Source organism: Corythoichthys intestinalis, chromosome 1, assembly GCF_030265065.1.
Source record: "Corythoichthys intestinalis isolate RoL2023-P3 chromosome 1, ASM3026506v1, whole genome shotgun sequence".
NCBI lineage: Eukaryota > Metazoa > Chordata > Actinopteri > Syngnathiformes > Syngnathidae > Corythoichthys > Corythoichthys intestinalis.
The window spans coordinates 71,578,110-71,600,341 of NC_080395.1; the positions used below are offsets into that span (position 1 = coordinate 71,578,110).

The 22,232-nt window shown below is 39.0% G+C and overlaps 1 protein-coding gene across 1 annotated transcript in view; it reads left to right on the forward strand.

Moving 5' to 3' along the window:
* The first annotated feature begins 4,758 nt into the window (after positions 1-4,758).
* LOC130917248 (src substrate cortactin-like) overlaps positions 4,759-22,232 on the forward strand; it is a 65,210-nt gene continuing 47,736 nt past the window's right edge. The window contains exons 1-6 of the mRNA XM_057838468.1: positions 4,759-4,925; positions 14,355-14,482; positions 14,578-14,651; positions 16,646-16,775; positions 17,188-17,298; positions 21,508-21,562. Of these exons, the coding sequence (XP_057694451.1) occupies positions 14,399-14,482; positions 14,578-14,651; positions 16,646-16,775; positions 17,188-17,298; positions 21,508-21,562 (454 nt within the window). The 5' untranslated portion in view covers positions 4,759-4,925; positions 14,355-14,398. The remainder of the gene's footprint in view (positions 4,926-14,354; positions 14,483-14,577; positions 14,652-16,645; positions 16,776-17,187; positions 17,299-21,507; positions 21,563-22,232) is intronic.

Below are 22,232 nucleotides of genomic sequence, written 5' to 3' on the forward strand. Positions count from 1 at the left end.
GTGGTGGAGGAGTTTAAGGTGGCCAAGTGCAGAGTCGAAATGATGTACAGAGACTCAGGCGACAGAAAAGTTAGAGGCGCAGGCGTCACAAAAAGATCAGGACGCAAATGGGCAGCCAGTACAGCAAGTGGCCCAAGCAACAAGCACGCTGAAGTTAAAGGACATCATGGGGAACCCGTGCATAGGTAGACAAGGACTTGGATCCACTCACTTCCAGCAGTGGGGCAAGGCAGACCTAAGGCAGAGAAGCCATATGGTCCAAGCTGAGGTCCGACACTTGGAGGAGGAAAGGCGGAGGGCGAGGGCTGTGGAACTTGGACTACAAGGAGCCTGGACAAAGTGGGACCTGCCAGAGAGGAAAATCACGTGGGCTGAGCTCTGGAGACTGGAGCCATTTCGTATCTGTTTCCTGCTACGATCAGTGTATGACACCCTACCGTCACCATCAAACCTCCACAGATGGGGTATGAGGGAAGACCCTTTGTGTAGGCTTTGTGGCGGGAGAGGAACCATGGCGCACATACTGGCAGGGTGCAAGACTGCCTTCAGCCAGGGGAGATACAGATGGCGCCATGACAAGGTCCTCCGGGCACTGGCAGATATCTTGGAGCGGGAAAGGGTCAAAAAGCGGCAGACCAATGCAAGACACACGCCAGCTATCCAGTTCATTAAGGAGGGGGACAAACCACTAGCCTCCAGGACAATCAAGAAGAGCCTCCTGCAAGCGGCACAGTCGTGGGAGATGAGGGTGGACCTGGGAAGGAAGTTAGTCTTCCCCCAGGTCGTTCATACTTTGTTGAGGCCGGATGTGGTCATCTGGTCAGAGGAGGCAAAGAAGATCATCTTGATCGAGCTGACTGTACCATGGGAAGACGGGTGCGAGGAGGCTGCGGAGAGGAAAGCAACCAAGTATCAAGACCTCATCCTTCAATGTAAGGAGAAAGGATGGCAAGCTTGGCTCTTTCCGATGGAGGTTGGCTGCAGAGGTTTCCCAGCACAGTCACTATGGAAGACGCTTACTGCCCTCAGAATTGCAGGACGTGAGAGGAGGGCAGCGGTCCGTAGGTTGGGGGAGGCTGCAGAAAGAGCATCTTGATGGCTTTGGAGTAGGAGGGAGGAGTTAAGCTGGGGGCCAGGAGAAGGTGGGCAGTGACTGGCCATCACTGCCGGCCCGCCAACTGGAGGGCGTCGTGGTTCAGGGTCGAAACGCCCAATGAAGGTTGGACACCACCTGACGACACTTTCTCCTGGCTGAAAGCAACAGTCAGTGTACCGCGACTGTAAGAGGTAGCATTGATGTAGATGTATTTATTAGTGGGTTATTTTGAGGGGAAAATAAATTACCGTATTGGCCTGAATATAAGACGGCCCTGATTATAAGACGACCCCGTCTTTTTCAAGACTCAAGTTTGAAAAAAGACTTTTTGAACACCAAATTAATTTTTATAAGGAAAACAATTACAGTACATCTGAAACAAATGATTATAGCAATATATTTGAGAGAAAAAGCATGTTATTTTGCCTCATTCAAAGCTTAATATCTGAACATTTAAATATGTAAACTAAAGTGCAATGCTAAGTAAGTGAATGGCTTCTGGCTTTTGAAATGTAAATAAACCAATCTATTGTGATAAAACAACAAAATTGCAATAACTGCATTAACCATCAAAGTGAGGTCTAACTGTAAATTCAGTCCTGAAACAAATTTGAATAAGGAAAGACATTGCAATAAAATAATGCAAACTGGTTAAACATGAGAGCAGCTGAAATCTGTCATGACAGAACATTACTCCTCAAGTTCAGCATTCGCTTCAATGATATCTGGCGCCATCTAGCGTCGTGAATGGGTATAATGTCTAGACCCCGAATATAAGACGACTCCCACTTTTTCAGTCTTATTTTAATGCAAAAAACACTGTCTTATATTCGGGCCAATACGGTATATAAGCTGCACACACTGATTACAGACTACTTTTCATTGTGTCCAAGTGTCATTTTGTCAGTGTTGTCCCATGAAAAGATATCTTAAATATCTGCAGAAATGTGAGGGGTGTACTCAATTTTGTGATACAGTGTACACTGAACACACAAAAGTTATTTTTCTGGGTGGGGGCGGTACTACTTCGCGGTTTTTTTTACTTATCGCAGTGGTTCCGGTCCCCATTAACCGCGAAAAGCAAGGGATCACTGTTCATGACCCCCCCCCTTAATTTTTTTTTTAAATAGACTCTACTCACATGACGTAACAACCACGCCCTCGCGCCATATTGTCCGTCAACTCGTCGTGTTGACGCATTACCGCTACGTAAATTCCTCCTATTATGGCGTGTTTTTCTGCTCGTTAACATTAATATTCAAAATGGTGAAGGCGTGTGTGGCGGTCGGTTGCAATAACAGAGAAGATAGACGGAGAGACTTGAAGTTCTACCGTATTCCGAGAGACCCGGAGAGGAGAGCGAGATGGACTGCTGCAATTCGACGAGAAAACTGGGCTCCAAACGATTACCATAGATTATGTAGTAGTCATTTTATATCTGGTAAGATGCATTTAATATATATATAGAGGGTTTTGGGCTGACAACCACAATTAAGATCATTGCTAGGCTAATCGCCGACAACATACACTCAGACGTTGTGAATGAACAACCTGAAAATATATCATTATAAGGGGATAATAAGACAGTTGTCATACAATTCATTTACAATTTCATTATTGAGGTCAAAAGCCAAAAAATAAATTCAACTAGTGTTGAGAGAAATAGTGGAGGAAATGTTTTGTATTCATAAATTTGTCCTCAGTTGATGTGGAAATAATGCTCCTATTGCTTGTTATTATTGACATATTAACTTTTCGCCACAAGATGGCAGGATAGGACTTAATTGTCTAAAGTGCTACTTTTATTACTTCTTCTTGTTTGACTTTGATTTGTGGGATTGCCTGTGAAGACAGCAATGAGACAGGATGTATCCGCATGTCAATGGAAATTAAATACGCCAAGTTTTGGCTAAAAGACAACTTATTCTCCGTCAATTCTTCCTACGAATTCAACGTTGAGCTGCAACCACCTCAACAACTAGGGACAATCTGGAGTGGTGCTATCGCACTTCATATTTATTATATATTATACAGTGGTACCTCTACATACGAATTTAATTCGTTCTAGGACCTTGTTTGTAAGTCGAAATGGTCGTATGTCGAGCAGGATTTTCCCATCGGAATACATTATAATTCCATTAATTCGTTCCAAAGCCTAAAAACATACACTAAATTCTTAATAAATACTGCTGGCACTGTTACAAATGGCAATTAAACATAGAAAAACAAATAAGTTATAAATAAATAACTCAGAATAATATAATAATGATAAGAATAATTAATAATTATTCCTGTAAATAATGTAACGAATCGGATTCTAATATGGCGGACACTTTTTACTGTCCCTGAACGCACCGCGAAGCTGACGTCTCAGTGAGATAGGTCGGTGCGGTAGAGATAATACTTTCGTTTTCTTGAGAGCAGTCAACTGCTTAAGACAATGGGCGTTTTGTGTTGGATAAGTTCTTAAATAAATGATAAAAACGTGACGAAGCTGGCGATTTCCTTGGCAATGTTACCACAATGATAATTGTCACCTTAACTTATAAATAGTGGCGAACGGTGGTCGGAAGAGGACCATGGAGCTGTATTGTTGAGCCAGTTCAGGGACGCGCACCCCAAGCTCATATTTTTCTATATCTTGCATCTTCATTTCAAAGGTAAGCATCACTTTTTTCCTTGTTTCTGCAACTGTATCAACTTTTTTTGAAAACTGTGTTGATTTCTCACACAAGAAAATCCACCGTGCGTTCGTTTGCAGTGCTGTCATGTCGTCGTATTTCGAGCAACTCGTCGGATGTAGAAACAAATGGCGTCTTAAATTTTACGTTGGATGTCGAAAAGATCGTGTGTCGAAGTGATCGTATGTAGAGGTACCACTGTATATGTATGTAGTGAGAGTGCTATCGCTAAACCATTTAAACATTAAAAGCCCTAGCTCCATTGACAAATGACATGAAATACATTAGACTTGACAGTGGATGTTAGCAAGAACAAAAGATTTTGAATTGAAAATTTCGTAACTCACCTTCCTGAGCACAAGATAGATTCCTGCCGAATTTTCGTGGACGAGGACCTGTTTCACCCAACCAGCAACAAAGTATTTATAAGCCTCCAAGCTCTTAAAGTTTTTCAATCGTGAGAATAGGCTGATTTTGTGTGGACAAGATAGTTGTAAATATCAGGGTAGCAGATGTCAGGCAGAGACGGCGAAGACAGCGGGTCGAAAAGCATCAATTTAGGCATCAAATATGGATCTGGCGAATGGATAAACTGAAGCTTTTCCACATAACGCCTTTTATGCAACGCATCCAATGAGTTTACAGCGTCAGATAACACCGGGGCTTCCATGAATTGCTCTATAAATTGCACGACTAATTGAAACCATTGAGAATAGGGCTTAAAAATGACGGACAATATGGCTGCCGGATACAGCGACACGTCATTTTGTGACGTAGGTGAGTAGGGTCTATAAACTCCACCTTTACTTCGCAGATTTTCGAGAAGAGTGGGGGGGCGGTCCATATTAACCGCGAAAAACGACTGAGGAGACATAAGGCACCCTTTGGAAAAAAAAAAAAAGACCCTTTTATCTTTTACGTTGGACGGCGCGGGAATTTCGTTCAAAGAGACCATTGGAGAAAATAAAAAACGCCCATTTCGTGACGTCATCACGCCTGAGAACGGGATAAGTGGGAGAACAGGAAGATCCCAGAAGCGAGCGTACCTCCCCATCTGCGAGCAGGACGAGAACACAACACCTTCCCTTAATATTCGCCTGAACGTCAGACTAACAGGATTCTGGACGGACTTCCATCTGTAGCGGACGGTGAGCGTGGAACTATTTATTCATTCCATTAGAAAATGTCTTAGAACTGTCTCGACTCGGTCATCGCAGTAGGTGTGTGAGCTATAGCAGCTAGCTGAGTGGAAATCTGGAGCAGGAAATGCCGCAATTCTGCAACCCCAGCGCAAAAAAAAGAAAATCACATTTCAAAGGGCGAGTCTAACACGTTTACAAGTTCCCACTCTTTTCATAACAAACCGACTTTAAAATTCACGCCAAATTCAAATTTAATCGTGTCACTTGCAAAATGGCACAAACAAATTGGAGATTTGTAGAGTTTCAATTTAAAAACAAAGGTCCCGTGTTCAAAAGCACCTGGCGTACATTTCAGAATACACGGCGAATATTTTTATTTGCGGAAATATTGTTTATTCTTCGGATTCTGATCTCTGTACACCAATTTGAAGTCATTCTAAATTATTCCACTACGGGCCTAGATGCGAAATTGACACATATTCAGGATCTGTACGTGATTCGGGGAAAAAGGGTGTGGTTGTGTTGTGAAGATAGACATGTTATATGTCCAACACTCAGGTTTGCTTCCTGGTCTGTGCGAGCTCAACTACTGACAGTAAAGTTATCAATGTCCCGATCACATATTTTTGCATGTGAGTTTGACTCACTTGACTTTTCCGTAGATACATCAATGTATTAAGGAGGGGGGAGAAATCCAATTTCATCAAAGGTACACAAACATTAAATCCATGTTAAATGGCTATTATTCCAATACACAAAAATGACGGTAAACACAGTTACACAAATTACAGATTGATATCACAATTACCAGAATTTTCTATCCAATACACAAAAATGACGGTAAACACAGTTACACAAATTACAGATTGATATCACAATTACCAGAATTTTCTAAAATCTTGGAAAAACTATTTACCTACCGATTTAAGAATTTTCCTGATAAGCAAAACATAATTAACCAGGGCCAGTGTGGGTTTAGAACAAAGACGACCACCTCAATGGCAATAACTGATGCAGTAGAGAAATCACAAATGCATTGGATCAAAAAAAAAATTCAGTTGGAATTTTTAGTCATCGAAAGAAAGCTTTTGACACAAATGATCACACAATTTTACTCAAGAAACAACATCTGTATGGTATCAGGGGGGTTGCTGGGGAGTGGTTGAGAAGTTATTTAACCCTTTAAGGTCTGGGCCTATTTTGTCTGATTTTGCATGCCTTTGAAGTTGCCTTTATATTTCAAAGAAAGAATTGTTTACGATGGCCTGGTTTGGTCCCTTTTTGTGTAACACCTTGAACTTCATATCCAAACTGTTGTTTCCTTCACTAACCAATTATAAATCATCATTTTGGGCCCAAAGAGACCAAAAATTCCAAAATCGTTTTGTCAAAATTTTTAATATTGATGTCCAATTGACAACCAAACATGCGTAACGAACCGTTTTGAAACTTTGTAATATTTATTCAACATGTTAGGATGAACATTCAACCAAAAAAATTTAGAATAAATAGTCTTATATTTGACAATTCAACATAAACAACAGGTATAGCCATAGGCGTTTTTTGCCTTTATACATGCTCTAGTCAAAACAGGTTATATACAGCAGACCGAACAGTGAAAAAATATATACCATCTAACACAAAAAGTGTTTAGAGGCCATCTCTTTATGAGTTTAGGTATTGCGGCCCATCACCTGATGAAAACTATGTACACACAATCAAGCTTCTTGAACACACATTTATATACACAAATTGAGAAGACTGATTGTGGGGGGAAAAAAAAATAAATATATATATATAACACTGGGAAAAAAAAGTATTTTCAAAAATATTTACAATAAACAAGTTAAATTTTTGTCAGGCTTGCCACTCCGAAAAGCAGTTTCGTCCTGGAATTAGACACAGGGCTACATCACACAGCTCAAACTTCCATGGGGTGTCTGTCCTCTTTCCACCCTTCCATTTTCATTTCACTTTACTTTCATTGTCACTATAAATGTACATGAAAAAAAGTCAGTATTTATGAAAATAATAAAGTATAAAATAAAAATATATACAGCAATAAATGATAATGGAAATCTATATGTATGACAATAGAAAGAATACCATAGCTGAATATGTGCTACATCCCTAATCTTCATATAGAAAGAAGAACACCACAAATTATAAATTCCTGCCTGGGATACCCACAGTGCACGTACGACTTTGATCTGATATGCACATTTTATTATTATATACACAAACACACACTTATATTGCATCAAAATTAACTTTGTCTTGTAATATCAAAAGAAACTTTCAAAAGAAACTTTTTCAGCATAAAAAAAAAAAAGAGTGAGTTGGCTTACCTCTGCTCGTCGATGGCGTCACCCACGTGTTCAAATCCGTCACTATCTTCACTCGAGGACTCTTCCGAAGAAGACGATGATGACGAATTTGGACCATCCTCTTCCTTAAGTTGATCAAAAAGCACAATTGCTTGCGCTAGATTTAGTTTTCCGTTCATTGTCAAAGTCACACAAAGTCGCTGCTCGATCCAAACGGCCGTCGCTCGCCACCTCGCTGCTTCAGAACACTCCTCCCTCTCGTTCGGTAGAACCTCGCACGGCAGTTATATTTATTAAAAAAAAAACGCATTTTGTGCTTCCACTGTGACTTCGAAAGGGTTCGTTTGATTTGTGTTTTTTTCATGGAGCTTCCGTTTTGAAAAAGGACAAGAAATGATGGAAATGTAGACATAAACAAATGATCCATGCAGCGTTTTAATGTTTTTTTGAGAGGACAATAAAACTATAAAACTTAAATGACAATATCTCACGTTCTAGTTGGTCGATTGACTTCAAATAATAACGAGAGTAAACCGCAACTTCCGCACTTTAAAACGAGACCAACCAAAGGCATGTGGGTGACGTAATTAAAACGTGAGGGCGCTTCAAAGACGACGTGCGCTGAGGACGCGCCGGCGCGTCCTTCGACTCTCAAGGGTTAACAGGAAGGGTAAGTATGTAAAAATGGGGAAATGGTCATCAGAATATCTCAGTATCTCTAATGGGGTCCCTCAAGGGTCTGTTTTGGGACCAAAATTATTTAATATTTATATTAATGATGTATATTATGTATCTCAGTTTTTTAAATTTACACTTTTTGCAGATGACACAAACATAATTTATAGTAGTGAAAACCAAAATGAACTGGTAACTCTTGTAAATGAGGAATTAAGTAAATTAAAGATGTGGATGGATATAAATCAATTATCACTTAAAGTGCGTATGCCACAGAAAACCATGTTTATTTCTTATTTCTCGCGTTGTTTTATGCTCCTAAATGAAATGGACCGCTTGGATGTGCGTGGAAGCGATCGTTTTATCTATTCAATTTTTGAATCCCGCCCCATGAAAATGAGTGACTTCCGGCTTCAGTCTCGGGTTTAGGACGAATGTGAATGTGACGTCAACCGGGTCAACGTCTCACAATACAGCATTGTTTTATAGCGTGCAGATGGACTGCGGATTCATCTGATTTTGCAGATGAATTCGTTCTTTTTTTGCATCACGCCAGCAAAACGGCTGGAGAAAATTGTTGTTTCACCAGGGAGAGGTGTGTGAGCCTTTTTGGGTTTCAAAGGGTTCCCGTTCACCACGGATATTGGCCAAAACAAGCACTACTACTGTGGGACCATTGGACTCACGAGGACGTGAGTAAACATCGTATTTTGTATGATGTCAAATAGAGCTGAAACGAATACACGAGCAACTCGAGTAACTCGAGTTTTAAAACTGATCCAAGTAATTATATTCACCTCGAGGAATCGTTTAATTTTGCCAGCTATAAGCATCACATTTTGCCCGGACTACTTTTAATGTGGGACAGCGCGCTGACTTCAAGTGCGTAGAGGAAGAAGCAATAAAAAAAAATGCCTTACTGTAGCCGACAGCCGTTACAAACTGCGCCGACGTTGCTAAGAACTACAGTTGTGGTCAAAAGTTTACATACACTTGTGAAGAACATAATGTCATGGCTCTCTTGAGTTTCCAGTTATTTCTACAACTCGGATTTTTCTCTGATAGTGATTGGAACAGATACTTCTTTGTCACAAAAAACATTCATGAAGTTTGGTTCTTTTATGACTTTATTATGGGTGAACAGAAAAAAGTGATCAAATCTGCTGGGTCAAAAATATACATACAGCAGCGCTAATATTTGGTAACATGTCCCTTGGCCATTTTCACTTCAATTAGGCGCTTTTGGTAGCCATCCACATGCTTCTGGCAAGCTTCTGGTTGAATCTTTGACCACTCCTCTTGACAGAATTGGTGCAGTTCAGTTAAATTTGATGGCTTTCTGACATGGACTTGTTTCTTCAGCATTGTCCACAAGTTCTCAATGGCGTTTAAGTCAGGACTTTGGGAAGGCCATTCGAAAACCTTAATTCTAGCCTGATTTAGCCATTCCATTACCACTGTTGATGTGTGTTTGGGGTCATTGTCCTGTTGGAACACCCAACTGCGCCCAAGACCCAATCTTCGGGCTGATGACGTTAGGTTATCTAGAAGAATTTGAAGGTAATCCTCCTTCTTCATTATCCGTTTTTGTAAGATGTGCTTTAATGCTTTTGCACACTAACAGTATTTAGAATAATTAAACTAATTATGTGTGTTTAAAACTAGGTGTTATGATTGTTTTCTCATGTAACAGTCTATTCGTTTGTGCTTTAGTGCTGACACAATGAAGAGTCATAATGTTTCTGTTTTCAGTAGACGTCACCATAATGTTTCTGTTTTCAGTAGACGTCACCATAATGTTTCATTCTGGTTTCTGTTCTCAATAAAAGACGCGGCCCCCAGGAGGGAGGCTGAGGGAGGCTTGTTGTGAGCAAACGTGCTGCACTTTCAGCCTTCGCCCTGGTGGCCACCAGTGTTAATTTTATCTCCGTCTCAAGTCTGATCCTTCCTCCATCCCTTCCTAGGTCTTTGTTGTTTTCTTAATACAAGTATTAAGTTTAGACCTAACACTTTTACTCTCTGTAAAGCACCAGTTCCATTGGCAGCAAAACAGCCCCACAGCATAATACTACCACCACCGTGCTTGACGGTAGGCATGGTGTACTTGGGGTTAAAGGCCTCACCTTTTCTCCTCCAAACATATTGCTGGGCATTGTGGCCAAACAGCTCGATTTTTGTTTCGTCTGACCACAGAACTTTCCTCCAGAAGGTCTTATCTTTGTCCATGTGATCAGCAGCAAACTTCAGTCGAGCCTTAAGGTGCCGCTTTTGGAGCAAGGGCTTCCTTCTTGCACGGCAGCCTCTCAGTCCATGGAGATGCAAAACACGCTCGACTGTGGACACTGACACCTGTGTTCCAGCAGCTTGTAATTCTTGGCAGATCTGCTTTTTGGTGATTCTCGGTTGAATCTTCACCCTCCTGACCAATTTTCTCTCAGCAGCAGGTGATAGCTTGTGTTTTCTTCCTGATCGTGGCAGTGACAAAACAGTGCCATGCACTTTATACTTACAAACAATTGTTTGCACTGTTGCTCTTGGGACCTGCAGCTGCTTTGAAATGGCTCCAAGTGACTTTCCTGACTTGTTCAAGTCAATGATTTGCTTTTTCAGATCCATGTATGTATATTTTTTGACCCAGCAAATTTGATCACTTTTTCTGTTAACCCATAATAAATTCATAAAAGAACCAAACTTCATGAATGTTTTTTGTGACAAAGAAGTATCTTTTCCAATCACTCTATCGGAGAAAAATCAGAGTTGTAGAAATAACTGGAAACTCAAGAGAGCCATGACATTGTGTTCTTCACAAGCGTATGTAAACTTTTGACCACAACTGTATGCCGGCATGTTGCTACGGTGGTAGCAGGTAGCGTCTGATGCGTGTCTTACATATCACATGTACGTAGAACTAGATGCGAAATGACCGACTCGGTGGCGTTAATAAAACAGCCGCCATCTTAAAGCAGTACATTTCTCGGCGCTCATAAATAAGATTAACGTTACTGTCACTCGCTCACGTAACGTTATCCCTGCGGAGGGCTAGGTTTGTATTCATTATGACCACTGTCGACGTGTGGCTAACTCTCACATACAGGCTGTATTTAATCTGTGAAAACAGCGCTGTAGAGTGATTAGGGTGTAAAATAAAAACTTAATAATGCTAACTGTCAATTTTAGCTCAGTAGTCATAGCTGGATAAAACACCAAGTAGCACTGGTGCCTAATGTGCTCCAATACAGCACATACAGCATTTATTTTGAACACTGCAAAAACTCAAAATCCTATCAGGACTTATAGTTTAGACTAACAAAGAACTTAGCTCGACACAAGTGGAAATTCAATTGAAACACGTGGGAAAAACATCTAACTTTTAAGTGATGTGTGTTATCAAGCGGAATGAAATTTCTAGGTAAGAAATATATATATTTTTTATAAGATCTAAAAGTTTTTTGAGTGAAAGCAGTGAATTAGTCTTTTTTTTTTTTTTTTTTTTTTTTTTTTTAAAGTCACATTTGAGATGCAATTGTTGGCTGTTTTCAACAATGTACATTGAAAATAGACGTTGATTGACTGAAAATGGTTCAATAATAGATTAAATGTCTTGTTTTTTCATCTATATTTATAATTGCTCTTTAAATGTTTTAGCCGATTACTCGATTAATCGATAGAATTTTCATTCGATTACTCGATTACTAAAATATTCTATAGCTGCAGCCCTAATGTCAAATACTGGGATCATGGCACACAATTTAATAACGGAGGTGGCTTGCATGTTGTGGCCGATTGTCCACTTAGAATATCACTTGTTCGACGACCAGCAGCTTGTTTGCACAGCCCCATCTATACTCGGCTTATTGCCCTCTTCGTGTGCCCGGTGTTCTGTCAAATTTTCAACCCCATCAGAAATTCCAATTTTGTGTTAAAAGTAGCTGCAAATACAACAATTACAAAGTAAACATGACAAACTGTCTTTAAATAAAGGACTATTTACTTACGTTTGATCATGAACCGACATGTACAAAAGTTGTCCTCAGACACATCCTACCATGTTAGCTGCACAACAACTTCACGCAGCTCTCTGTTTATGTCTTCGCCGTGTAGTAAAGCATTATTTTACGCCATATTCGTGTTGACCATGTGGCAGCTACGCGCTCCTCCGACGTCGGCAGATTTGTCCGGTGGTACTCTCCAGCTGCTTCCCCGGCGAGTTCTCCTGTCCGTAGCAGGGCAATGAGCTGTATCTTGCTTGCCGCCGGGCGGTTTGCTGATCCACATGGACCAATCGACAACTCCGCCGCCGTGTGAGATAATCCAAGCTAGTTTTGTGTGATTTTTTTTTTTTTTTTTTTTTTTTTTTTTTTTGCATCGAAAAGCGAAAATAAGACTTTGAGACGTCACTCAGTTCGGGTTAGCATGTCAGCTAGCTGTCACGCCTCTTTCTTTGTTTGCATTCTCTGAAGCCGGGGCAGGGAAATGACAAAAGCCTGACTAACTACCGTGGCATAAAATTTCGTTCTGGAGGTGCGACAGTAAAGGTGAAGTCGACAGTTTTGACCATTATGGAGTGATTTTGCCATGTCGTTCTGAATAATGCATTTTTATTATTTCATATTCCATTTAGTACAAGACTGTTATTTGTCATAACCATAGCATTTATTTAGCAATTGGGGAAAAATACTTCGATAAAAAGAATATCCTGTAAAAATATTGGAGTAGAGAAACTTAAAAAAATACATTTTGCGGCTCTCTTCGTTGCATTGTCCTCGTTCTGAATAATTCCCCCTCAATGGGCTGAATTCTGAATCAGATGAAACCGTGACCCTGCCGACGTCATCCTCCTGTTGGGGACACTAGAGCCCTATAATGGTAGGCGTGGCTAAATGACGGATTAAAAGACTTAATTTCTCGTCATCTGTGCTATGCCAAATTGTTGTATATAGTTAAATTGTCTCAAAATATGATTGTAATTCACATAATAATGCTATTTAAGAATTTTTTTTTTTTTTTTTTTTTTTTAAATAATACTGTCGTACGCACTTAATGGATCTGTCGATCTGATACATCAATGTATTAAGGAGGAGTGAGAAATCCAATTTGAACAAATGTACATAAACATTAAATCCATGTTAAATGGCTATTAGTAAAGGCGTAGGTTTGATCTCAATATTGATAGGAATGATATAACAGCATATCCTGCATGTACACTTTTTGCTGGGGACGGGACATGAATAAGACCAAACAGATTGGGTGAATGGCAGTCAGGGCTACATTTCTCACCAATAAGAACCTAATTAATTGATAGGTGAAATGGTGAAGGCAAAATAAATCTGTATTGACTTAAACTAACTTTCACACATCAATTTTATAATGTCTTAATCTGATTTTTTTCCTTAAACCTAGTCCAATAATTTTCACCATCTTGTTTTGTGTGTTAAACGCTAATTAACAGATGAATGCGTCAGATTATTCAATTTACTTTATGTAAATATTACTCATAGACTTCATAATGTATTGAAGGGTGCAGTTATTTTATATAAATATTGTGAACTATGACGCTTGTCAGTAAGGAAATTAGCGGCCGCCATATGTAAACAAAGAGCTTTTTCCGTTAAATTCTCGTGAATAAATGCTTAAATCCCTGAATTCTTTATAGATACCGACGTAGAACAGTCTCAATTCTTGGTTAAAAGCAAAAAAAAACAAAAAAAAACATGCATTTAGCATTTATTTTATGTAAATATGTCAAAGTACGATGCTAGTCCGTCAGTCAATGTGGCGGCCGCCATATGTGAACAGAGCTTTCCCAATGAAAATTCTTGTGAATAAATGCTTAAATCCCTGAATTCTTTATAGATCTGGATGTAAAACGGTCTCGATTCTTGGTTAAAAGAAAAGTAGCCTTTATTTTACTTAAATATTGCGAAGTCTAATGCCAATGCTGTTGTGGCTAATTTCTCCCATTGATTTTTGATTTTTTTTTTTCACAACACTTCAAAATGCATGCATGGTACGAAAAATATAATAATTACCTTCAATCCTTGAACAAATCACTCAAAGAGTCAAATTGTGCCAGGCAAGTAATTCAAAAACGCCTGCAAAAGATTCCTTTTGCTGATTTTTGATCATGTGATCAGATTGGAGGAAACCCTAACGACGTCATTTGGTGATCCAACTTGAATATGGTTAACCTTGTGGTAGTGAAACACTGGCATCAAAAAAATAGACCATGCGTTAAATGATTTCAATATTGAGTTAACTGGATAGATCTGATCAATCAAAATCATAATTAGGATAGTTTGTCAAGTTTTATATGACAGCCTCATATCAGGAGGTCTTTTCATTCTCAGAATAAAAGTTGTACGTTTTTGGTTTGTTTGGACCTGTTAAGATAGCACCATAAATTTAGATTTTAATAGTTCTGTTTTTATTCCAGAGAAAGTACAGTACTCCTGGGTGTTTCACAACGGTTAACTAAAGATGTGGAAGGCAGCAGCAGGACAGTCAGTCAAGATGACTATAGATGATGGAGGTGACGACTGGGAGACTGACCCCGACTTTGAGGTAGTTTGGCAAACATGTCGGCTTTTTGTATCAAACACAGTTATCCATGCCAAGTATTGTTTTTTGTTAGACAATGTATCCTCCTATATTTTCAGAACGATGTATCCGAGAAGGAGCAGCGCTGGGGTGCCAAGACGGTGGCTGGTTCAGGACATCAGGAACACATAAAGTGAGATTGCAGATGCTTTGTTTGTACAACCCGTAGCAAAAAGTATGGAATCACCAGTTTCAGACGAGCACTCACTCAGACACTTTTATCATGTAGAACAAACTCGGATAAAAAGCTTGAAAAAATAATGAATTACTTCAAAAGAGCAACTCTTTAGCATTCAGAAACACTAAAAGAACAGCTCTTTGGTCTTGGTCTTTGGAGTGTGACTGACTGAGGTTGTGGACAGGTGTCTTTTATACTGATAATGTTTTAAAACGGGTGCTATTAATACAGGTACCAAGTAGAGCCTCGTTAGACCTTGTTAGAATAAGTTAGACCTCTTTGACAGCCAGAAATCTTGCTTGTTTGTAGGTGACCAAATACTTATTTTCCACTCTAATTTGGAAATCTTTAAAAATCAAACAATGTGATTGTTTTTTTTCACAATCTGTCTCCCATGGTTGAGCTTTACCCATGTTGACAATTACAGGCCTCCCTAATCTTTTCAAGTAGGAGAACTTGCATAATTGGTGGTTGACTAAATACTTATTGGCCCACTGTATATCCTAAGTTTAGGTATTTTAATTTATTTTAAAATTAATTTATTGCTCTTGTGAAATGTAAGGGCAATTCTGCACAGTTTGACAGACACCCAGGAATTTTAGTTTGTATTCGCATTTAATGCTCTTTTGAAAGTGTAATCTTAGCTAGCCAAAATAAATACCGTAGTATTGCAAGCATAAACACTTTTTTGTTTTCCATAACCTAAAATTTATACTACAATTCATTAAATGCTCGTAATCCGATTATGTGATTATTTGGACTACGGTAATTGATTACCTAACTAATCAGTAGCTGCTGCCCTAAAATATACAGCAACCAAAGTCCTTGTCAACGACTGTATGTAGTGGAAATTTTTGGTAGAAAACTGTAGATTCCTATATTAAACAGAGGCATATGTACTGTTTATGGCGGAAAACACTCAGGTGACTTGAAGTTCTGCTGTGAGACCCCCAATTTAGCCAAATTTCAAAATTGTCCGATATCCACGTGTGATAGATCATTGGAAAGCTTAAAATCTAAATTTTCTGGGGGGAAAATTTTTGAACAGGAGGGCATTTTTTATTTATTTATTTATTTATTTTTAACAGCAAAACCCTATCTGGAGCTGAGAGCATGAAAGAGCATGATTAAAGACGCCATGACTTTAACAAGATATTATCACATAGTTACCTTGTTTCGATCCAAAAACTCCATGTAGCATGTATCACCGAGTGTCAAGACACAGCTGTGAATGGCCACAGCTGGATTTTTTGGGGATTTTATGGGTGAAACATGGTAATATAACATGGATCGCGACGCAGAAATCGCAGACAGCAAGGAGTGGTCGAGATTTTCTTTTTTAAATATTGACCCTTTTAAATGTTTTTTTTTTTTCTTCAATATTTATTTGTTTGGATCGATTGTTTATCATCTAACATATCTGAGAAAATGCCACAGTAACAAAAAAATACAATTAAGCGATAGTTATGAAGTAGATATCCGTGACTTTTTTAGACATCATTTTTTTTCATTGTGACGTAATTTGTTTAAAAGTTTAAAATATGCGAGTAAATAATTTTTTTAAAGTTTTTTTTTTTTTTAATTAAATGAAATATTAGACATCAATTAATGATTCTAAGCTAAAATGACATTTTGAATAATAAATATAATTAATTACCTTTGTTTTATGGCTGGGTTGAAACAAAAGCAGTTGCGTGACGTCTGTAAATGGGGGGGGTTTCCAGGGTAAAACGGACATTAAAAATAGTTTGGGGGCTCAATGCGCCATGAGTCTGCTATGGCAGCATATAGACATGTTGTTCTATCAAACACCACAGTTGTTTTGGCTTAAAATACAGCAGTTTCTTTTAAAGGCGAGTGCAAGAGCAGAAACTGCTTTTTCAGTCTTGTCTGTGTTTTCCGCCATGTACAAAATATTGTGATTTATCAATATTTTGTAACATCCCTAGTATCCACCATCTGCGTGAAACCGTGTCAACTGAGCACACAAGCTTGAAACAGCAGGAGTTGGACAACATGCCCAAGGCCTCGCATGGATATGGAGGAAAATTTGGGGTGCAGCAGGACCGCATGGACAAGGTAGAGGGGCGAAAAGAAATTGCTTTTGGTTTTATCAACTAATGGTATGTGAACCGAATGGTAAAATCCAGTTCTTGAAAGAATATTCGTAAATTCTATTGTTTCTTAGCTGAAGTGACTAACTTTTTTGACTGGCAACACATTGTTAACTTAGTTGCATTGTTTCAAATGATTTCACTGGCAAGCCTTCTGTGGTCTGTTTAAGCAAAACGGCATGAATCTGATGAGTGAGCGATGCTTCATTGTGTGCATGTGGAGTTTTGATGAGTCAGATTTTGCCACCGCCAACAACTGGCTGAATGTTTTCGAGCAAAGTTGCTCATTTTACCCTCTTCATTCTTTTAGGAATCTCTTCATTTATAATATTATTGTCTTATGGTGTCCCGACAATATCTTTGTCTCTTTTGAACAGTCTGCTGTAGGACATGAATACCAGAGCAAGTTGTCCAAGCACTGCTCGCAAACTGATAATGCCAAGGGCTTCGGAGGGAAGTATGGAGTTCAAGCTGACCGCGTAGACCAGGTATTCTGTTTCTGACAATTTGTTGATATAGGAAATTCACATTTTATTGTAAAACCTTTAAAGTACAGATATTCTGTATATCTGCTAGCTATCCAAATGTTTTTATCCAATGTGGGCGAATTTCTTTTTTCTTTTTTTTTAAATAACTTCACACCTTAACTTGAAGTTCTTTCAGGCATGTTGTAAGTAACAATGAAGACAAAATGGATGACTATTTCCTTCAAAAATATTTTTTTTATGACGGCTTCCTAACTTAAGTCTACAACTGTACTGTTTTTAAGCAAAGTGGTATGAAAAAGTATCTGAACCTTTTGGAATTTCTCCCATTTTTGCATGAAATCACCATCAAATGTGATCTGATCTTTGTCAAAATCACACAGATGATTAAACAGTGTCTGCTTTAACTAAACCTATAAATGTTTGGGAGGTTTTTCATATTTTGATGAGGATATTTTAATGAGGATAGCATGCAAACAATGACAGAAGGGGGGAAATAAGTAAGTGAATCCTCTGCCTAAGATGACTTAAAGAGCAATTGAAATTTTTACAAAACAATTTGTCAGGTGTGTGCCCAATCACTGATGAGTGGTTTAAAGCTGCCCTTCTCACTATAAAACACACACCTGGTAAGAATTGCCTTGATGAGAAGCATTGTCTGATGTACATCATGGCTCGGTCTAAAGAGCTGTCTGAAGACCTGCGATCAAGGATTGTTGATTTGTATAAAGTTAGGAAAGGATACAAAACTATCTCTAAAAGTGTGGCTGTTCGACAATCAGAGAAGTTGTCTACAAATGGAGAGAGTTTGGCACTCTCTTCTCTCCCAAGGATTGCCCGTCCACCAAAGATGACGCCAAGAGTTCAGCGCAGAATACTCAGAGAGGTACAAAAAGAAACCTAGAGTGTCTGGTAAAGACTTACGGTAATCACTGGCACAGTCCAATATCTCTGTGCACACATCAACTATATGTAAAACTATAGTTAAGAATGGTTTTCATTAGAGGACTCTATGGTGGAAGCCACTGCTGTCTTAAAAAAAAAAAAAAAAAACATTTTTGCTCTTTTAATGTTGGCAAAAAGGCACACTCCACAGAAGTTTTGGCAAAATATTTTGTGGACTGATGAAACCAAAGTTGAATTGTTTGGGAGTGACTCACAACGTCATGTGTGGAGGAAGAATGGAACAGCTCACTAACATCACCTCATCCCCACCGTAAAGCATGGTGGAGGGAGCAGCATAATTTGGGGCTGTTTCGCTACCTCAGGGCCTGGACAACTCACGATCATTAATAGAAAGAATAAATTTAAAAGTTTATCAGGATGTTTTGAAGGAAAACCTGAGGCTGGCTGTCTGTCAGTTGAAGCTAAAAAGAGGGTGGATGCTGCAACAAGACAATGATCAAAACACAGAAGTAAATTGGAATGGTTTCAGAGAAGGAAATAGTCGTTCTGGAGTGGCCAAGTCAAAGTCCAGACTTGAACCCAATTGAGATGCTTTGGCATGACCTATAGACAACGATTCATTCCATACTATCCTCGTTAAAATATAAAAACCTGTAAATATTTGGGTGGTTTTAGTTAAAGCAGACTGTTTTTGTCATCTGTGCGATTTTAAAAAGATCAGATCACATTTGATTGTGATTTTATGCAGAAATCTGAGAAATTCCAAAAAGTTCAGACACTTTTTCATACCACTGTACATAAAGTTTTTGATAAAGTTTCAGAGTATAAAAAATGAAAATAATTTCTCAGTACAAAAATTGAACAAAAGTCCCGTTTATTCTAATAAACAAGTGCTGCCGGTTGGCATTTTTTTTTTCTTGAGGGCAAAGCGCTGATATAAATTATGTTTAACTCATTTTTCTTTCAACAAACTAAACAACAACATCGAATAAGGAGGTGGCAGATTGTAATGAATGTTTTCTTTATCAAACAGATGTTCAGAAATGCAATCCAATTTCAAAGCACTCTTGTATGACAATTTACAGTTTAAACAGGAGTATAAACTCATAGCGGCACATGCCTAGTGGCAACTCATTGTGTGTAAGTGAGCACCTTGAGTGCACGCACTCAATGAAGCATTTAATAAAGACAAGCATTTTTATACTTTATTCTTTTTTAAAACTAACACTGTGAGACAGTAAAATGAAAAACGAGGGATCACTATATTCTAATGGAACATTTTGGTGTCAATCTGTTGGTTCCTTTTTTATTTGATAACAGTGACACATTTTTAAAACGGTATATCGGTTCTAGGTGGGAGCTTATCGATAACCTTTTGGGCTACAAAGTGTCGCGATATATCACCTTGTCACACCTTAATCCATACACTTCTAACGTAGCAAGTGGTACGTTGGTGGCGTGGCTCGTTTTAGGTCACTACTTAACCAAATGATAAAAGGCTAAAGTTTAACGTAGGTCAAAGACGGCGAAAAGGACGTAAACAACCAATTTTCAAACAACCTTTGATCCTTTGAGTATTTCAAGGGTGCAGATCAACAGAAAATAATATCGTTGTGGATACTTGGGCATATTCGTATTGCGATGAATGCATCAGCTCCTTTTAACGTACATTCTTATTTATTTAATTTTTTTTAAAAACGCCTGGCTTCGAGATACGGCAGCTTTTACATGGATACGTTACATCCATCTGCACTGAGAATCATGGCGTTTGAGTACCTCCAAAGATTTTCTATTGGGTTTGAGTCTGGAGACTGGCTAGGCCCTTACAGAACCTTAATATGCTTTTTACGAAGCCACTCCTTGGTAATTCTGGCTGTCTGCTTCATGTCAAATACTGGGATCATGGCACACGTTTTAATAAGGAGGTGGCTTGCATTTTGTGGCTGATTGTCGCACCCCGCCGAGAGAGTGCTATGCTCGGCTACTGCCCTCTTCTTGTGCCAAGGTGTTCTGTCAAATTTTCAACCACATCAGAAATTGCAGCTTTGTGTTAAAAATGGCCGCGAATACAGCAATTAAAAAGTACACACTTCAAACTTTTTTTAAATAAAGGACTATTTACTTACGTTTGATCATGGACGCACATGTAGAAAAGTTCTCCTCAGACACATCATGCCATGTTAGCTTCGCAACAACTGCACGCCGCTCTCTGGTTACGTCTTCGCCGTGTAGTAAAGCATTATTTTATGCCATACTCATCTTGACTGTGTGGCAGCTACGCGCTCCCCCGATGTCGGCCGGTTTGTCCGGCGGTACTCTCCAGCTGCTTCCCCGGCGTGCTCTCCTGTCCGTGACAGGGGAACCAGCTGTAACTTGCTGGGTGTGTTGCCGATCGTCGAAGACAATCCACAACCCCGCCAATGTGTAATATGATCCGGGCTTGTTTTGTGTAATTTTTTCACTTCGCAAAGCGAAAATAAGACTTTCAGACGTCACTCAGTTCGGGTTAGCATGTCTGCTAGCTGTCCCGCCTCTTGGTTTGTTTACATTCTCCGAAGCCGGGGCAGGGAAATGACAAAAGCCGCGCCAACTACGACGGCATAAAACATCGTTTGGGAGGTGCGACAGTAAAAGTGAAGTCGACAGTTTTGACCATTGTGGAGTGATTTTGCCATGTCGTACTGAATAATGCATTTTTTAAATTTCATATCCCATTTAGTACAAGACTTATTTGTCATGACCATACCATTTATTTAGCAATTGGGGAAAAATACTTGGATAAAAAGAATATCCTGTAAAAATATTGGAGTAGAGAGACTGAAACAATGACATTTTGTGGCTCTCTTCGTCGCATTTTCCTCGTTGTGAATAATTCCTCCTCAATGGGCTGAATTCTAAATCAAATGACACCATGACCCTCCCGACGTCATCCTCCTGTTGGGGACGCTAGAGCCCTATAATGTTAGGCGTGGATAAACGGCGATTAAAAGACTAATTTCTTGTCATCTAAGCCAAATTGTTGTATATAGTCGAATCGTTTCAAAATATGATTCTAATTCAGATAATGTTATTTAAGACTTAATTTTTTATCCTGTGGTACGTACTTTTAAACTCCATCGAAAATGTTAGTTGAAATAAAACTACCATATTTGTAGTTTTTGCAAGATATTTATGACATCAAAACATCACTATTGTAAGCCGTCATGCCCTTTTCCACTTACAACTTTGCGCCGACTTTGTCTGGATTTCATATGCCATTATTACTTATATTTTGTTGACCCAATTTTTCTAATTGTTGTCTTACAGTCCGCAGTTGGCTTTGAGTATGCTGGGAAGACAGAGAAACATGCTTCACAGAAAGGTAACTTGTTAACCAGTTGGGCTTTAACCCCAGATCACAGTTTGCAATTTTCAGCGTTATCTGGGGCATGCTTCTGCCTGCCTCATTTGGTTACATAACGGTTTCTTCATCCATCCTCTTCGTTTACATTCGACTGTTATTCACAGTGTGAACTGCACCAGCTAAAGCAAACATTTTTTTTGCCCCCAAAATTGTTGAGCATTTGGCATGCAACCAGAGGTCTTTTTATCATATGTGCTACTGTCTGTTTTTGCCTTTCTTGCGCATCAATTGTTCATCAAGGAGCGAATACAGCAGACAAACTACTTGATTTATGATACCCACAGCAACCTTAACCACTACAGGGAGTGCTCTGGTTATGGCAGTGCTTCTCAATTATTTTCTGTTTCACCCCCCACCCCAGGAAGACCTAAACGTTGCAACCCCCAAGCCCACCAACACTCTGCTGCCACTGTAAATAGTATCATTTGTCTATAAAATTATTATTATTCTAAGGAGAACTTTGCATAACATTGTCCTTTTTAACATTAAAGGGAACCACGGATAGAAGGATATGTAGTTCTTAAAAGATCTTAGTACGTGTTATAATAATTTCACATTAAAACCCCTTTTAATGTTTTCATTTCAATAAAATTTGTAGAATTATTTTAACTACTAGGTCGCCATTGTT